The following is a 17953-nucleotide window of genomic DNA, read 5'->3' as shown; positions in this document are numbered from 1 at the left end:
CTTTGTGGAAGGCAGGGTCCTCTGCGCTTTGTGGGAGGCAGGGTCCTCTGCGCTTTGTGGAAGGCCGGGTCCTCTGCCATTTGTGGAAGTCAGGGTCCTCTGCCCTTTGAGGAAGTCAGGGTCCTCTGCCCTTTGTGGAAGTCAGGGTCCTCTGCCCTTTGTGGAAGTCAGGGTCCTCTGCCCTTTGTGGAAGTCAGGGTCCGCTGCCCTTTGTGGAAGGCAGGGTCCTCTGCCCTTTGTGGAAGGCAGGGTCCTCTGCCCTTTGTGGAAGGCAGGGTCCTCTGCCCTTTGTGGAAGGCAGGGTCCTCTGCCCTTTGTGGAAGGCAGGGTCCTCTGCCCTTTGTGGAAGTCAGGGTCCTCTTCGCTTTGTGAAAGGCAGGGTCCTCTGCCCTTTGTGGAAGTCAGGGTCCGCTGCCCTTTGTGGAAGGCAGGGTCCACTGCCCTTTGTGGTTTTGGAAGGCAGGGTCCACTGCCCTTTGTGGAAAGAAGGGTCCTCTGCCCTTTGTGGAAGGCAGGGTCCTCTGCGCTTTGTGGAAGGCAGGGTGCTCTGCGATTTGTGGAAGGCAGGGTGCTCTGCCATTGGAGGAAGGCAGGGTCCTCTGCCCTTTGTGGAAGGCACGGTCCTCTGCGCTTTGTGGAAGGCAGGGTCCTCTGCCCTTTGTAGAAGGCAGGGTGCTCTGCGATTTGTGGAAGGCAGGGTCCTCTGCGCTTTGTGGAAGGCAGGGTCCTCTGCGCTTTGTGGAAGGCAGGGTCCTCTGCGCTTTGTGGAAGGCAGGGTCCTCTGCCCTTTGTGGAAGGCAGGGTCCTCTGGGCTTTGTGGAAGGCAGGGTGCTCTGCGATTTGTGGAAGGCTGGGTCCTCTGCCATTAGAGGAAGGCAGGGTCTTCTGCCCTTTGTGGAAGGCAGGGTCCTCTGCCATTAGAGGAAGGAAGGTCTTCTGCCCTTTGTGGAAGGCGGGTCCTCTGCGCTTTAAGTGGAAGGCAGGGTTCCTCTGCACTTTGTGGAAGGAACGGGTCCTCTGTGCATTTGTGGGGGAAGGCAGGGTCCCTCTGCGCTTTGTGGAAGGCAGGGTCCTCTGCTGCTTTGTGGAAGGCATTGGGTCCTCTGCGCTTTGTTTGTGGAGGCAGGGTCCTCTGCGCATTTGTGGGAGCAGGGTCCTCCTCTTTTTTGTGCTGCTGCATTTTGGAAGGCAGGGTCCTCTGGCGCAGTTTGTGGGAAGGCAGGGTCCTCTGCACTTTGTGGAAGGCAGGTCCTCTGCACTTTGTGGAAGGCAGGGTCCTCTGCACTTAGTGGAAGGCAGGGTCCTCTGCGCTTTGTGGAAGGCAGGGTCCTCTGCGCTTTGTGGGAGGCAGGGTCGTCTGCACTTTGTGGAAGGCAGGGTCCTCTGCCCTTTGTGGAAGGCAGGGACCTCTGCACTTTGTGGAAGGCAGGGTCCACTGCCCTCTGTGGAAGGCAGGGTCCTCTGCGCTTTGTGGAAGGCAGGGTCCTCTGCGCTTTGTGGAGGCAGGGTCCTCTGCGCTTTGTGGAAGGCAGAGTCCTCTGCCCTTTGTGGAAGGCAGGGTCCTCTGCCCTTTGTGGAAGGCAGGATCCTCTGCGCTTTTTGGAAGGCAGTGTCATCTGCGCTTTGTGGAAAGCAGGGTCCTCTGCCCTTTGTGGAAGGCAGGGTCCTTTGCCCTTTGTGGAAGGCAGGGTCCTCTGCCCTTTGTGGAAGGCAGGGCCCTCTGTGCTTTGTGGAAGGCACGGTCCTCTGCGCTTTGTGGAAGGCAGGGTCCTCTGCCCTTTGTAGAAGGCAGGGTGCTCTGCGATTTGTGGAAGGTAGGATCCTCTGCGCTTTTTGGAAGGCAGTGTCATCTGCGCTTTGTGGAAAGCAGGGTCCTCTGCCCTTTGTGGAAGGCTGGGTCCTTTGCCCTTTGTGGAAGGCAGGGTCCTCTGCCCTTTGTGGAAGGCAGGGCCCTCTGTGCTTTGTGGAAGGCACGGTCCTCTGCGCTTTGTGGAAGGCAGGGTCCTCTGCCCTTTGTAGAAGGCAGGGTGCTCTGCGATTTGTGGAAGGCAGGGTCCTCTGCGCTTTGTGGAAGGCAGGGTCCTCTGCGCTTTGTGGAAGGCAGGGTCCTCTGCGCTTTGTGGAAGGCAGGGTGCTCTGCGATTTGTGGAAGGCAGGGTCCTCTGGGCTTTGTGGAAGGCAGGGTGCTCTGCGATTTGTGGAAGGCTGGGTCCTCTGCCATTAGAGGAAGGCAGGGTCTTCTGCCCTTTGTGGAAGGCAGGGTCCTCTGCCATTAGAGGAAGGCAGGGTCTTCTGCCCTTTGTGGAAGGCAGGGTCCTCTGCGCTTTGTGGAAGGCAGGGTCCTCTGCACTTTGTGGAAGGAAGGGTCCTCTGTGCTTTGTGGAAGGCAGGGTCCTCTGCGCTTTGTGGAAGGCAGGGTCCTCTGCGCTTTGTGGAAGGCAGGGACCTCTGCGCTGGAAGCAGGGACCTCTGCGCTTTGTGGGAGCAGGGTCCTCTGCGCATTGTGGGAGGGCAGGGTCCTCTGCCACTTTGGAAGGCAGGGTCCTCTGCATTTGGTGGAAGCGGGTCTATGCACTTAGTGGGAAGGCAGGGGGTCCTCTGCGCTTGGTGGAAGGCAGGGTCCTCGCGCTTTGTGGGAGGCAGGGTCGTCTGCACTTTGTGGAAGGAGGGGTCTCTGGTCAATTTGGTGGAAGGCAAGGGACCTCTGCACTTTGTGGAAGGGCAGGAAGGTCCACCTGACCTCTGGGTGGACAGCCGGGTCCTCGCAACTTTGTGGAAAGGCAGGGTCCTCCTGCCGCTTGTGGAAGGCAAGGGTCCTCTTCGCTTTGTGGAAGGCAGGGCCTCTGCACTTTGGGAAAGGCAGGGTCCTCCTGCACTTTGTGGGAGGCAGTGTTCCTCTTTTGCACTTTTGGAAGGCAGGGTCCCTCTGCACTTTGGGGAAGGAAGGCAGGGTCCTTTGCACTTTAGGAAGGGCAGTGGTCCTCTGGCCACTTTGGGTGGAAGGCAGGGGTCCTCTTGCACTTTGTGGAAGGAGGGTCCTCTGCGCTTTGTGGAAGTCAGGGTTCTCCTGACGCTTTGTGGGACGGCAGGGTCCTCTGCGCTTGTGAGAAGGCAAGGGTCCCTCTGGCAACTTTGTGGGAAGGCAGGGTCCTTCGGCACTTTGTGAAGGACGGGTCCTCTTTGCGCTTTATTGGAAAAGGCAGGGTCCTCTGCGGGCTTTGGGAAAGGCCAGGGTCCTCTGCCCCTTGGGATAGGCAGGGTCCCTCGCACTTTGTGGAAGGCAGGCGTCCTCCTGGCGGTCTCTTTGTTGAAAGCAGGGTCCTTTGCGCCTTTGTGGAAGGCAGGGTCCCTCTGCACTTTGTGGCAGGCAGTGCCTCTGCGCTTTGTGGAAGGCAGGGTCCTCTGCACTTTTGTGGAAGGCAGGGTCCTCTCGCACTTTGTGGAAGGCAGGGTCCTCTGCACTTTGTGGAAGGCACTTTTGTGGAAGGCAGGGTCCTCTGCGCTTTTTGTATGAAGGCAGGCGTCCTCTGCACTTTGTGGAAGGCAGGGTCCTCTGCACTGGCCGCTTGTGGAAGGCAGGGTCCTCTGCGCTTTGTGAAGACAAGGGGTCTGTCGGCTTTGTGGAGGCAGGGTCCTCTGCCCTTTGTTGGAAGGGCAGGGTCCTCTGCACTTTGTGGAAGGCCAGGGGTCTCTTGCGCTTTGTTGGAAGGCCAGGGTCCTCTGCACTTTTGTGGGAGGCAAAGCCAGGGTCATCTGCACTTTGTGAAGGCAGGGTCCTCTGAGGCTTTGTAGAAGGCAGGCGTTCCTCTGCGCTTTGTGGAAGGCAGGGTCCTCCTGTCTTTGTGGGGAGGAGGCAGGGAGCCCCTCGGCCCTTTGAGGAAGCAGGGTCTTTCTGACCTTTTGAGGAAGGCAGGGGTCCTCTGCCCTTTGAGGAAAAGGCAGGGTCCAAATCTGACTTTTTGAAGAAGGCAGGGTCCTCTAACCTTTGAGGAAGGCAGGTCCCTCTGACCTTTGAGGAAGGCAGGGTTTCCGCTGACCTTTGAGGAAGGCGAGTCCCTCGGCCCTTTTGAGGCAAGGCAGGGTCCTCGGCCCTTTTGCCCTTCCCCTTTGAGGAAGGCAGGTCCTCGGCCCTTTGAGGGGAAGGCAGGGTCCCTCTGCCCTTTGAGGAAGGCAGGTTCCTCCCTGCCCTTTGAGCAAGGCAAGGGTCCTCTGCCCTTTGAGCAAGGCAGGGTCCCCTCCGGCCCTTTGGAGGAATGCAGGTTCCTCCTGCCTTTGAGGAAGGCAGGGTCCTCTTGCCCCTTTGAGGAAAGCGGGGCCTCTGGAACCTTTGAGGAAGGCAGGGTCCTCGCCCCTTTGAGAAGGCAGGGCTCCTCGGCCCTTTGAGAGGCAGGGGTCCCTCGGCCTTTGAGAAAGGCAGGGTCCTCTGCCCTTTGAGGAAGGAAGGGTCCTCGTCTTTGAGAAAGGCAGGGTTTCTCTGCCCCTTTGAGGAAGGCAAGGGTCCTCTGTCCTTTGTGGAAGGCAGAATCCTCTGTCCCTTTGTGGAAGGCAGAGTCCTCTGTCCTTTGTGGAAGGGCAGGGTCCTCTGTCCTTGTGGAAGGCACCGGGGTCTTCTGTCCTTTGTGGAAGGCAGAGTACTCTGTCCTTTGTGGGGAAGCAGGGGTCCTCTGTCCTTTGTGGAAGGCAGGGTCCTCTGTCCTTTGTGGAAGGCAGAAAGTCCTCTGTCCTTTGTGGAAGGCAGGGTAGTTCTGTCCTTTGAGGAAGGCAGGGGTCCGCTCTGTCCCTTTGTGGAAGGCAGGGTCCTCTGTCCTTTGTGGAAAGGCAGAGTCCCTCTGTCCTTTGTGGAAGGCAGGGTCTCTGTCCTTTGTGGAAGGCAGTGTCCTATGTCTTTTTGTGGAAGGAGGGTTCCTCTGTCTTTGGAGAAGGCAAAGAGTCCTCTGTCCTTTGTGGAAGGGGGCAGGGTCCTCTCCTCTTTGTGGAAGCCAGGAGGTCCCTCTTCCTTTGTGGAAGGCAGGGGTCCATCTGTTCCGTTGTGGAAGGCAAGGGTCTATGTCCTTTGGGCATGGCCAGGGTAACTCTGTCCTTTGAGGAAGGCAGGGTCCTCTGGTCCTTTGAGGAAGGCAAGGGTTCCTCTGTCCTTTGAGGGAAGGCAAGGGTCCATGTCCTTTGTGGAAGGCAGGGTCCTTTCGGGCAGAGGAAAGGCAGGGTCCATCTGTCCTTTGAGGAAGGCAGGGTCCTCTGTCCTTCCTTTGAGGAAGGCAGGGACGTCCTCTGTCCTTTGGTTAGGAAGGCAGGGATCCTATGTCCTTTTGAGGAAGGGCAGGGTCCTCTGGTTCCTTTTGTGCGAAGGGCAGGGTCCTCGTTCCTTTGTGGAAGGCCAGGGTCCTCTGTCCTTTGTGGAAGGCAGGGTTGGGCTCCTGTCCTTTGAGGAATGCAGGGTCGTCCTCGTCCTTTGAGGAATTGGCAGGGATTCTTTCTGTACCTTTGAGGAAGGAAAGGGTCCTCTTGTCCTTTTGGAAAGGCAGGGTCCTCTGTCCTTTGTGGAAGGCAGGGTCCACTAGTCCTTTGAGGAGGCAGGGGTCCTCTGTCCTTGAGGATGGCAGGGTCCTTTTCTGTCCTTTGAGGAAAGGGCAGGGTCCTCTGTTCCATTTGTGGAAGGCAGGGTTCCCTCTGTCCTTTGTGGAAGGCCAGGGTCCATCTGTCCTTTGAGGAAGGCAGGGTCCTCTGTTCCTTTGAGGATAAGGCAGTGGGGGCTCCTCTGGTCCTTTGTGGGAAGGCAGGGTCCTCTGTCCTTTGAGGAAGGCAGGGACCTCTGTCCTTTGAGGAATCGGCAGGGTTCCTCTGTCCTTTGAGGAAAGGCAGGGTCCGTCGTCCCCTTTGTGGAAGGCAGGGTCCTCTGTTCCTTTGAGGGAAAGGGCAGGGTCCATCTTGTCCTTTGAGGAAAGGCTAGGGTCCTCCTGTCCTTTGAGGAAAGGCAGGGTACCCTCTGTTCATTTGGGAGGAAAGGCAGGGTCCGCTGTCCCTTTGAGGAAGGCAGGGTCCTCCGAGCCTTTGAAGCAAAGGCAGGGTGGCTCCTGTTTCCCTTTCATGGAAGGCAAGGGTCCTCTGTCCCTTTGAGGAAGGGCAAGGTAAGGGCATTGTCCTTTCTGGAAGGCAGGGTCATCGGTTTCATTGGAAGGAAGGCAGGTGGTAGCCCTCTGTCCCTTTGAGGTAAGGCAGGGTTCCGCCGACCCTTTGAAAGAAGGCAAGGGTCCTTGGCCCTTTCAGGAAGGAAAGGGTCCTCTTGCCCTTTGAGGAAGACAAGGGGGTCCTATGCCCTTTGAGGAGGAAGGAACAGGGATCCTTGCCCTTTAGGTAGCAGCGCGTCCCTTTGGCCATTTGAGGGAAAGGCAGGGTTCCTCGGCCCTGCCCTTGAGGAAGACAGGGTCCTACGGCCCTTTGAGGTAAGGCAGTGGGTCCTCGGCCCTTTGAGGAAGGCAAGGGTCCTCGGCCTTTGAGGAAGGACAGGGGTCCTCGGCCCTTTGCGGAAGGCAAGTGTCGCGGCCCTTTGAGGAAGGCAGGCTCCTCGGCACCCTTTGAGGAAGACAGGTTCTTCCTCGGCCAACTTGAGGAAAACAGGGTTCTCCGGCCCTTGAGGAAGGCCAGGGTCCTCGCCCTTTGAGGAAGACAGGTCATCGGCCCTTTGAGGGAGACAGGGTCCTCTGGCCCTTTGAGGTAGGCCGGGTCCTCTGCCCTTTGAGGGTAGGCAGGGTCCTCGGCCCTTTGCGGGAGGAAGACAAGGGTCCTCTGCCCTCAGGCCGAAGGAACAGTTTCCTCTTTACCCTTTCAGGTAAGGAACCAGGGTCCCGGCCCGCTGAGGAAGGCAGGGTGTTTCCTCGAGCCCTTTGGAAGAAGGAGGAGTCATTCGGCCCAATTTGAGGAAGGACCAGGGTCCTCGGGTGAGGGAAGGAACAGGGTCCTCGGCCCTTTGAGGAAGACAGGGCCCCTTCGGGCCCCTTTGCCCCGGAAGAACAGGGTCCTTGGCCCTTTGGAAGAAGGACCCTTTGGGTCGGGTCTGCCCTTTGAGGAAAGCAGGGTCCTCCCCTTTGGACCTGGGAAGGAGGCAGGGGTCCTCTGACCTTTGAGGAAGCAAGGGTTCCTCGGCCCTTTGAGGAAGGCAGGGTTTCCTCTGCCCCTTTGGAGGAAGGCAGGGTCCTCAGGGCCTGTTTGAGGAAAGGGCAGGGTTTCTCCCTCGGCCCTTTGGAAGGAGGCAGGGTTTAACTCTGCTTTGAGGGAAGGCAGGGTCCTTTCCTGGACCTTCGGAAGACAAGGCAGGGTCCTTCGGCCCTTTGAGGAAGGCAGGGTTTCCTCGGCCCTTTGAGGAAGGCAGGGTCATTTATAGGGTCCTTTATTTGAGAAGGGCAGGGTCCTCTTTTGGAACCACCCTTTGAGGAAGGCAGTGTCCTTGGCCCTTTGAGAAGGCAGGGTCCTCGGCCCGTTTGAGGAAGAACAGGGTCCTCGGCCCTTTGAGGAAGACAGGGTCCTTCGGCCCTTTGAGGAAGACAGGGTCTCGGCCCTTTGAGGAAGACAGGGTCCTCTGCCCTTTGAGAAGACTGGGTCCTCTGCCCTTTGAGGAAGGCAGGGTCCTCTGCCCTTTGAGGAAGGCAGGGTCCTCTGACCTTTGAGGAAGGCAGGGTCCTCGGCCCTTTGAGGAAGACAGGGTCCTCGGCCCTTTGAGGAAGGCAGGGTCCTCGGCCCTTTGAGGAAGGAGGGGTCCTCGGCCCTTTGAGGAAGGCAGGGTCCTCGGCCCTTTGAGGAAGGCAGGTTCCTCTGCCCTTTGAGGAAGGCAGGGTCCTCTGACCTTTGAGGAAGGCAGGGTCCTCTGCCCTTTGAGGAAGGCAGGGTCCTCGGCCCTTTGAGGAAGGCAGGGTCCTCTGACCTTTGAGGAAGGCAGGGTCCTCTGACCTTTGAGGAAGGCAGGGTCCTCCTGACCTTTGAGGAAGGCGGAGGGCCTCTGCCCTTTGAGGAAGGCAGGGTTCCTCTGACCTTTGAGGAAGGCAGGAGTCCTCTGACCTTTGAGGAGGAAGGCAGGTCCTCTGACCTTTGAGCAAGGCAGGTGGGGCCTCTGAACCTTTGAGGAAGGCAGGGTCCTCGGCCCTTTGAGGAAGGCAGGGTCCTCTGACCTTTGAGGAAGGCAGGGTCCTCGGCCCTTTGAGGAAGGCAGGGTCCTCTGCCCTTTGAGGAAGGCAGGGTCCTCTGACCTTTGAGGAAGGCAGGGTCCTCGGCCCTTTGAGGAAGGCAGGGTCCTCGCCTTTTGCCTTTTGAGGAAGGCAGGGTCCTCTGCCCTTTGAGGAAGGCAGGGTCCTCGGCCTTTTGAGGAAGGCAGGGTCCTCTGCCTTTTGAGGAAGGCAGGGTCCTCGGCCTTTTGAGGAAGGCAGGGTCCTCGGCCCTTTGAGGAAGACATGGGCCCTCCTGCCCTTTGAGGAAGGCAGGGTCCTCGGACATTTGAGGAAGGCAGGGTCCTCGGCCCTTTGAGGAAGGCAGGGTCCTCTGCCCTTTGAGGAAGGCAGGGTCCTCGGCCCTTTGAGGAAGGCAGGGTCCTCTGCCCTTTGAGGAAGGCAGGGTCCTCGGCCCTTTGAGGAAGGCAGGGTCCTCTGCCCTTTGAGGAAGGCAGGGTCCTCTGCCCTTTGAGGAAGGCAGGGTCCTCTGCCCTTTGAGGAAGGCAGGGTCCTCGGCCCTTTGAGGAAGGCAGGGTCCTCTGCCCTTTGAGGAAGGCAGGGTCCTCGGCCTTTTGAGGAAGGCAGGGTCCTCTGCCCTTTGAGGAAGGCAGGGTCCTCGGCCTTTTGAGGAAGGCAGGGTCCTCTGCCCTTTGAGGAAGGCAGGGTCCTCGGCCCTTTGAGGAAGGCAGGGTCCTCTGCCCTTTGAGGAAGGCAGGGTCCTCTGCCCTTTGAGGAAGGCAGGGTCCTCGGCCCTTTGAGAAAGGCAGGGTCCTCTGCCCTTTGAGAAAGGCAGGGTCCTCTGCCCTTTGAGGATTGATTGATTGATTGATTGAGAGTTATCTGGCGTCACAACTACCAGGGTCACCGACGCCGAATACTAAATGTGATCTTTTAACTTTTATAATATATTATACAACATTCAAAATAACTTTAAGAGATATATATAAATTTGATTTAAAAAAAATAAATTAAATTTCTGATAAAAATATAAATAATATTACGATAAAAAGAATTGTGATTGATCACATAACAGTAAAACTATTAAAAAGAAAAAAAAATGTATATACTAAGACAGCACAGCTGTCAGATATATTTGAGAAGACCAGCTTCTTTGATAAAAGAGATAATGTTATTAATACATGCGCTTTCTCCCAACAGTTTTGCCATGCTATAATTCCCACCCCCTGCTCCACTACTATAACCTAAAAAACGATTCCTAAGTTCCACCAGACTGGGACACTCAACCAGCAAATGCCTAACGGTTAGTGGAACTAAGCAATCGTCACAGAAGGGCTCATTCTCCCCATCCATCAGATAGCCATGAGTTAAACGCGTATGGCCAATACGTAATCTACACAACACAATCTCCCACTTCCTTGGTATTAGGTCATATTTCCAAGGGTGTGTCTGACTAGTAATTTCTTTCATTTTATTGGGGCCTACTCTGTCCCACTGAAGTACCCATAACTGCTGGATGGATTTCCATATATCATAGAATGTATCTCGATATGGAACAGGGCATTTTCTCGGTACCAAAGTTTGCGCTGACGATTTGGGCTAGCTTGTCTGCCTCTTTCGTTTCCCGATATGTTCACATGGGCGGAACCCAACAAAATGAAACAATGCTGCCTCTATTTTGGTGCAAAAAAATCCACTGCAAGATCTTCAACACCAAGGGATGATCAGTATTAAAGACTTCCAGGGACTGTAGGCACTTTTGGAGTCACAAAATATTGTATAGCTACAAACTGGGTAGTGTTGTAATATGTTCCAGTGCTATTAGGATGCCATACAATTCAGCTGTAAAGTTTGAGGCAACAGAAGGAAGTGCACCTCTTCGGTTAAAAGATTCGCTAAAAAACCCATATCCAAACGCCAGCATTGGACTTAGAGCCATCAGTAAATATAAAAACTTGTATCTACATGCTCTGATACATGCTCTAAAAATATGGACCTCATTTCCTCATCAGATTTATCCCTCTTTGCTCCACTGAAGTACCCTGCAGAATTTCATCAGGTAACCTCCAGACAGGAGTACTGGGATACACAAAGGGGATAATGGGAAATTTTTTAATATTCGTATCCTCATAAAATATATTTTTTAATTATAAGCTAAAAGGAGTGGGATACCTTGGATGACTTTCATAAAAAACCGTTAAACAAAAATATTTCTACTTGCCACAGCAAATGCCAGAGATTTGGGGAGTCTTTGCCCTCTAAACCAGTATCAAAGTAATGATGACTGGTGATGGAGTTCAAGGGGCATCTCTCCTGCATCAACTAGCATACTAGGTATTGGTGACGACCGGAAAGCTCCTGTGGCTATACGAATACCTGAATGATGCACCGAATCTAAAATCTCAAGTTAGATGAGGAGGCTGAAGAATAAAACTTCACAACCATATGACAGCTTTGACAAGATTAGGGATTTATGAAGCTTTAGTAACAGATTTCTATCAGCTCCCCAACTGTGTGAGAAAGCACCTTCAAGATGTACTAGAGCTTCCAAGTACTTTGTTTTTATATGTTTAACATGGGGGACCCAAGTCAATCTACTGTCAAAAACTAAGCCTGAGAAGCGCGCTTGTTCTACACTTGGGATTCTACAGCCATACAAATAGAGGTCTGGATCAGGATGCAACCGCCTGATCCGACAGAAGTGGACGGTAGTAGTCTTGCTTACAGAGATTTTAAAACCCATGTTTCTCAGCCCAACTTACTATTTATTTATTGTTAATTGTAGCTTTCTTTCTGCTACAGTCATCCGGGTCCCGGCAGCAAAGGATATTGAACAAGTCATCCACAAAACAGTGTCTTTAAAACCTCTCTTGGAATGACAGCTGCAACACTGTTTTATGGCCAGAGCAAAAAGTGTTACACTGAGAACAATGATCTGGGGAACACCTTCTCGGCACCTTTTGTTGATAACGTACTGCCAACTTTAACTTTAAAATACCTAAGATGGAAAAAGATTTTACAAATAAAGTTAATTTGCCTCGTAGACCACTATTATGCATAGTCTTCAGAATCCCATGTCTCCAAGCAGTTGTCATATGCCTTTCTATATAAAAAAAACACTGTCACATGGTGTTGCTTGGAGGCAAAAGGCTTCACAGACAGAGGCTTCGAGTTGCAGTAAGATGTCCAGGGTGGAGTGCATTTTTCGAAACCACACTGAGACGGCGTTAGAATATTGTTGTGCTCTAGATACCACATCAGTCTTACATTTACCATTTTTTCCATTTTTCCATCAATTTACATAAACAACATGTTAAAGCAATGGGGCGGTAACTTGCTGCAGAGAGAGGATCTTTTCCAGGCTTAAGGAATGGTAACATGTAGCTAATTCCCATATGCTAGGGTAGCTGCTTTCATCCCATATTCTATTGATAATACTTATTGTAAAAAGTTTTGTGTTCTTTGAAATGTGTTAAAAAACATTTCATAAGGAATCTCATCTGGACCAGGGGCAGTGTTCTTGCTCCTAGCTAAAGCCGAGTCAAATTCCCACCTTTCAGAAAAAGGCATATTATATGATTCAGCTTTGTTTGATGAAAAGTCAAGTACCTGTTGTTCTTCCATCATTCTGAAATGATGTCCTGGGGAACTATCTGATTTTTCAGAGACTCGAGCAAAAGTGTTCAGAAAACATATCACTAATTTCTGTGGCATCAGTAACATGATTATTATTCAATTTTAAGTACTGGAGGAGGACTGGGTGTAAATTTACCCTGAATATTTCTTATTTTCTTCCAAATGCTACAGACTGGTGTTCTGCTGTTAATAGAGGATACATATCCGGCCCATGCTTGTCTTCTGGCAGCTTTCATGGCTTTTCGAAATCGTCCCCTACACTGTTTGTAAATTATGGCATTGTCCAAGGTGCGATGTCCTACGGCACCTGGTCAATGATGACCTGGTAGCTCGGTGTAACAACCTTAGGTCTTCTGACCACCATGGTACTGGCCGTCTCCTGAATAGTCCTTTAGTTCGAGGAATTGAGTGTTAGACCTGCAGTATGTAAATGTTCCATTGAGTAGATCAATGGCATCATCTACACTTGGTAAAATCTTTTGCATCCCCCTCCAACTCACTCAAATCTTTGAATTTTCTCCAATTTGCTTTCTCTAAGCACCACCGTGGTGATCTCGGGATAGGTGGACATCATTGGTGTCGATCACAATTGGAGAACTGGTCATCTGGTATGCCAGTCATCACTTGTTCTCCAACAAAAATCAACACTGCAGTTGGAGCTACATATTGAAAGGTCGATGCAGGAGACGGTGCCTGTCTGAATGTGGTAATGAGTAGGTTCTCCAGTATAAGAAGACCTATATCTTCAGTTTCTATTAAAGATGCCATCATATTTCCCCTTTTTGATTTGATGTTACATCTCCCCACAATGGATGTCTACTATTGAAGTCACCAAGTAGAAGAAATGGCTCTGGTAGTTGCTCCATCAAGTATATCAAGTTCTCTTGGGAGACATGGCTATTGGGTGGAATGTAAAGGGAACATAAAGTATATTTCCTTCTTAAATCAATTCTTACAGCCACAGCTTGAAGTGGGAGTATTTAGTTTCACTTGGTAGTGTGGCACATCTCGACGGATGTAGATGAGGGATCCACCATGATTTCCCACCTCTAAATCAAATTTAGTTCTATAGTGAACATATTCCCTAGGACAGGTGTATATCACCTAGCATGGTCTCCTGCAAACATAACCCTACAGGGGAGTGCTCATAGATCAAAAGCTTGACTTCCTCATACTTTGCTCGCAGTCCCTGACAATTCCATTGAATAAATGGAAGTGAATTTATTTATGTTTGGGACCAATATTATGGTTCCTTTTGACAAGATTGGGAGAGCTTCTTTTTTCCTACTAGGGGGAGGCATTTTAATGGAAGGCTTGTTGGCCTCTTGGGTTGGAGTTGCCTTCATAGAGCCAACATCTTTTCTTTCAGTGTCCTTGACACTGAAGGGTTTTTTAGTTTCTTTGCTCTCCATCTCTGTCGAGACGGAGAAAGCAGAGGTGTTCTCTAAAGAGACCACCTCGAGAGTGTTTGTATTGCTGCAGTAGCCAGCTCTGCCTCTAATGAGGCAGAAGTACCAGCGAGGACTGGCACCAGGGGACCAGCATCTGCTGGTTTGTCCTCCAAAGAGGAATTGGCACCAACAGAAGCTGGCACCAGACCAGCAACCACTGGCCTTGCCTCCAAAGAGGCAGATGGTGGAGGATGTATCTCAACTGGCACTTCAATTTTTCCAATTCCATACTATGGCCTTTCTTGTTGGTTCTAGTGAACCTTGTCTTTACTTTCTCATCATCAATTGACTCTAATGATTCAGTTAGCTGTCTCTTTAATGATTCTTTATTTGATTCCACGTTTTTGTGTGCTCCTAACTTGGGTTTTTTTTATTTTTGTCTCTTTCTTTTGATTTCTTAATTTTGCTGCTACAGTAGCAAAACTTAGACCGGGTCTTACAATCTTTGCTTTGGCCCTCTCTCGTGCTTCCTTAAATGTTGTTCTTTCTATTACTCTAATGGCTTGTATTTCCTTTTCTAGTAAATATATATCACACTGCCGAGACGATGATGCATGTCCCTCACCACAGTGAACACATTTAGGTTCCCTGGTGCACATTCCATGCTCATCCTCTCCAGACACATACTGCAGGATTTTCTTGCAATTTGGGATCGGCATGATTGTAGGGTGTGTCCAAAATGCTGGCAATGGAAACACCTTCTGGGTCTCGGGATGAACTGCTTTACCTTAAACCTATACCAGGCTGCAAAGACACATTCCGGAAGTCTTAAGGTGTCAAAAGTTAATAGTTAAGTAGGCCGAGGTATTCTGTTATTATCAACCTTCTTCGTCATCCTGTCCACCTTTATTACACCCTGGTCTTTTAATTCTGTTAAAAGTCTCTCCTCAGAGAAAGCCATCAACTGAGGGGCATAAATCAAGCCCTTGCTGGAGTTAAGGCTGGAGTGGGGAGTACACTCCACCATAACTCCCGCAAGGTCCGAAAATCCATCAACTTGATACTTTCCTCCCCGGGGAGATGCTTTCTACCAGGAGCATGTTTCCATTCTGCGGTGCTATTTTTGGCTGTCTTCCACAACATTTAACGATTTCCCTATGCACTTGAAAAAATGTCTATATTGTCCACCTTCTAGCTTTAAATTAAGGTATTTATTAAAGGAATTGGGTACAAAGACCCCAGGAGCTATTTCATATTTATTATTTTTCTTCATGGCAAATGGTTCCAGTGTGACAATACTGGAACAAGATGCTTTTTGTTTAGTTTTTTTTTTCCTGCCTTGTATTATATTTACTCGCATTGCTTTGGGTCGTCAACTGTGTCCTTCTGTCATTTGGCCCAGGGATACTACATGATCCTGGGGACCGACCATGGAAAATTGATGTTTGGGTTCCGAGGACAAGTCCTTTGATGAAAGCATAGGGTCGTCAACAGAATTAGGGGGGGTTGCCATAAAATAAAACGTAAAATACATAGTTCATCCAGATATTCCCCATACCCACATGGGGAGTCACACTTAGAGGGAGGCGGTCATCCTTTTTATTAGGGTCGTCCTAGGGGTAATTTACTGGATATACACCCTATCCCCAGTGCTAAGGCGTCATGATGTCCGTCGAGATCAGACCCGGCATTGAGGATAGGTTTGACATTAAACTTTCCCCTCGCTCGACCACGTCAGGTACTAGAGTTCTACGGGTGAGGTGGCATGCCGTCCATCCTCACCCTCCTTCTATCCCAAGACATAGACTAAATCATGTCCAAAACCAAGCCAACTAGTCGTCATCATAGAATCCATACCTTATAGGGGGAGGAAGGCAGAAAGATGAAATGTTTTTAGTAGAAGAAAAAGGGCTGACTTGAATTTCGTTGGATCAAAAGCTGGGCACCAAGGCCCAGCGAGAAAGCAGTTCCCATCAGGCATCAGGGCCCAGCTGCTGAACCCTAAGCCCCCCATCCTCGGCAAGGCTTCAGCATCTGGGGGGTGCCCTTTGAGGAAGGCAGGGTCCTCGGCCCTTTGAGAAAGGCAGGGTCCTCTGCCCTTTGAGAAAGGCAAGGTCCTCTGCCCTTTGAGAAAGGCAGGGTCCTCGGCCCTTTGAGGAAGGCAGGGTCCTCTGCCCTTTGAGAAAGGCAGGGTCCTCTGCCCTTTGAGAAAGGCAGGGTCCTCTGCCCTTTGAGAAAGGCAGGGTCCTCTGCCCTTTGAGGAAGGCAGGGTCCTCTGCCCTTTGAGAAAGGCAGTGTCCTCTGCCCTTTGAGAAGGCAGGGTCCTCTGCCCTTTGAGGAAGGCAGGGTCCTCGGCCCTTTGAGAAAGGCAGGGTCCTCTGCCCTTTGAGGAAGGCAGGGTCCTCGGCCCTTTGAGGAAGGCAGGGTCCTCTGCCCTTTGAGGAAGGCAGGGTCCTCTGACCTTTGAGGAAGGCAGGGTCCTCTGACCTTTGAGGAAGGCAGGGTCCTCTGACCTTTGAGGAAGGCAGGGTCCTCTGACCTTTGAGGAAGGCAGGGTCCTCTGACCTTTGAGAAAGGCAGGGTCCTATGCCCTTTGAGGAAGGCAGGGTCCTCTGCCCTTTGAGGAAGGCAGGGTACTCTGCCCTTTGAGGAAGGCCGGGTCCTCTGACCTTTGAGGAAGGCCGGGTCCTCTGACCTTTGAGGAAGGCAGGGTCCTCGGCCCTTTGAGGAAGGCAGGGTCCTCTGCCCTTTGAGGAAGGCAGGGTCCTCGGCCCTTTGAGGAAGGCAGGGTCCTCTGACCTTTGAGGAAGGCAGGGTCCTCTGACCCTTTGAGGAAGGCAGGGTCCTCTGACCTTTGAGGAAGGCAGGGTCCTCTGCCCTTTGAGGAAGGCAGGGTCCTCTGCCCTTTGAGGAAGGCAGGGTCCTCTGCCCTTTGAGGATGGCACGGTCCTCTGCCCTTTGAGGAAGGCAGGGTCCTCGGCCCTATGAGGAAGGCAGGGTCCTCGGCCCTTTGAGGAAGGCAGGGTCCTCGGCCCTTTGAGGAAGGCAGGGTCCTCTGCCCTTTGAGGAAGGCAGGTTCCTCTGCCCTTTGAGGAAGGCAGGGTCCTCTGCCCTTTGAGGAAGGCAGGGTCCTCTGCCCTTTGAGGAAGGCAGGGTCCTCTGCCCTTTGAGGAAGGCAGGTTTCTCTGCCCTTTGAGGAAGGCAGGGTTCCTCTGCCCTTTTGAAGGAAGGCAGGGTCCTCTGGGACCTTTGAGGAAGGCAGGGACCTCGGCCCATTTGGAGGAAGGGCAGGGTCCTCTGGACCCTTTTGAGGAAGGCAGGGTCCTCCCTACCGATTGAGGAGGCAGGTCCTCCCTTTGACCTTTGGGAAGGCAGGTCCTCGGGCCCTTTGAGGAGGCCAGGGTCCTCGGCCCTTTGAGAAGGGCCGGGTCTCTGGCCCTTTTGAGGAAGGCCGGGTTTCCTCTGAGGAAGGCCAGGGTCCCTACCTTTTGAGGAAGGCAGGGGTTCCTCTGCCCTTTGCAGGCAGGGTTCTCTCCCTTTGAGGAAGGCAGGGTCCCTCTGACCTTTGAGAGGCAGGTTCTCTGCCCTTTGAGGAAGGCGGGTCCTCTGACCTTTGAGGAAAGGCAGGTCCTCTGCCCTTTGAGGAAGGCGGTCGCTGAACCTTTGAGGAAGGCAGGGTCCTCGGCCCTTTGAGGAGGCAGGGTCCGCGGCCCTTTAGAAGGCAGGGTCCTCGTGCCCTTTGAGAAAAGGCAGGGTCCTCTGCACTTTGCGGAAGGCACAGGGTCCTCGGCCCTTTGAGGAAGGCAGGGTTTTCTGCCCTTTCGAGGAAGGCAGGTTCCTTGCCCTTAGAGGAAGCAGGGTCATCGGCCCTTTAAGGAAGGCAGGGTCCTCGGCACTTTTGAGGAAGGCAGGGTCCTCGGCCTTGAGGAAGGCCAGGTTCCTCTGCCCTTCGAGCGAAGGAAGTGTCCTCTGCCCTTTGGAGGAAGGGCAGGGTCCCTCTGCCTTTGAGGAAGGCAGGGTCCTCTGCCCTTTGAGGAAGGCAGGGTCCTCTGACCTTGAGGATGCACGGTCTCCTCTTGCCCTTTGAGGAATGGCAGGGTCCTCGGCACTAGAGGACGGCAGGGTCCTCGGCCCTTTGAGGACTTCGGCACGGGTACTCGGCCCTTTGAGCAATGGTAGGGTAATCGGCCCTTTTGAGGAAGGCCAGGGGTCCTCTGCCCTTTGAGGAAGGCAGGGCCTCTGACCCGTGAGGAAGGCAGGGTCTCTGCCTTTGAGGAAGAGGGTACTCTGACCCTGTGCGGAGGAAGGCAGGGTCCTCTGACCTTGAGGAAGGCAGGGTCCTCGGCCCTTTGAGGAAGGCAGGGGTACTCGGCCCCTTTGAGGAAGGCAGGGTCCTCGGCCCCTTTGAGGAAGGCAGGGTCCATCTGACCTGTTGGAGGAAGGCAGGGTCCTCCGAACTTTGAGGAAGGCCGGGTCCTCGGCCCTTGAGGAAGGGCAGGGTCCTCGGCCCTTTGAGGAAGGCATGGGCTCGCCCTTTGAGGAAGGGCGGGTCCTCGGCCCTGTTGAGGTAGGCAGGGTCCTCTGGCCCTTTGAGGCAAGGAAGGGTCCTCTGCCCTTGAGGAAGGAAGGGTCCTCTAACCTTTGAGGAAGGCAGGCCCTCTGACCTTTGGGAAGGCAGGGTACTCTGCCATTTTGAGGAAGGAGGGGTCTCGCCCTTGAGGAAGGCAGGGTCCTCGGCCTTTTGAGGGGAGGTAGGGTCCTCTGCATTTAAGG

General features: G+C 53.1%; 2 protein-coding genes across 2 annotated transcripts in view; both read right to left on the bottom strand.

Moving 5' to 3' along the window:
• Positions 1-17953, bottom strand: part of LOC135200099 (uncharacterized) — a 643452-nt gene that overhangs the window by 429759 nt on the left and 195740 nt on the right. The gene's annotated exons all lie outside the window — the stretch shown is intronic.
• Positions 969-2552, bottom strand: LOC135199609 (nuclear pore complex-interacting protein family member B3-like). Its single transcript, XM_064227766.1, has one exon. The coding sequence runs from the start codon at positions 2550-2552 to the stop codon at positions 969-971; it is 1584 nt and encodes a 527-aa protein (XP_064083836.1).

The sequence above is a fragment of the Macrobrachium nipponense genome, chromosome 26 (assembly GCF_015104395.2).
Source record: "Macrobrachium nipponense isolate FS-2020 chromosome 26, ASM1510439v2, whole genome shotgun sequence".
Taxonomy (NCBI): Eukaryota; Metazoa; Arthropoda; class Malacostraca; order Decapoda; family Palaemonidae; genus Macrobrachium; species Macrobrachium nipponense.
Note: the sequence above shows the minus strand (reverse complement) of the source record. Positions and strands in the feature narration are given on the sequence as shown.

Excerpts from the sequence above, each read along its gene's own strand:
- LOC135199609 (XM_064227766.1), bottom strand. The coding sequence starts at position 2,552 with ATGCAGAGGACCCTGCCTTCCAAAGTGGCAGAGGACCCTGCCCTCCCA.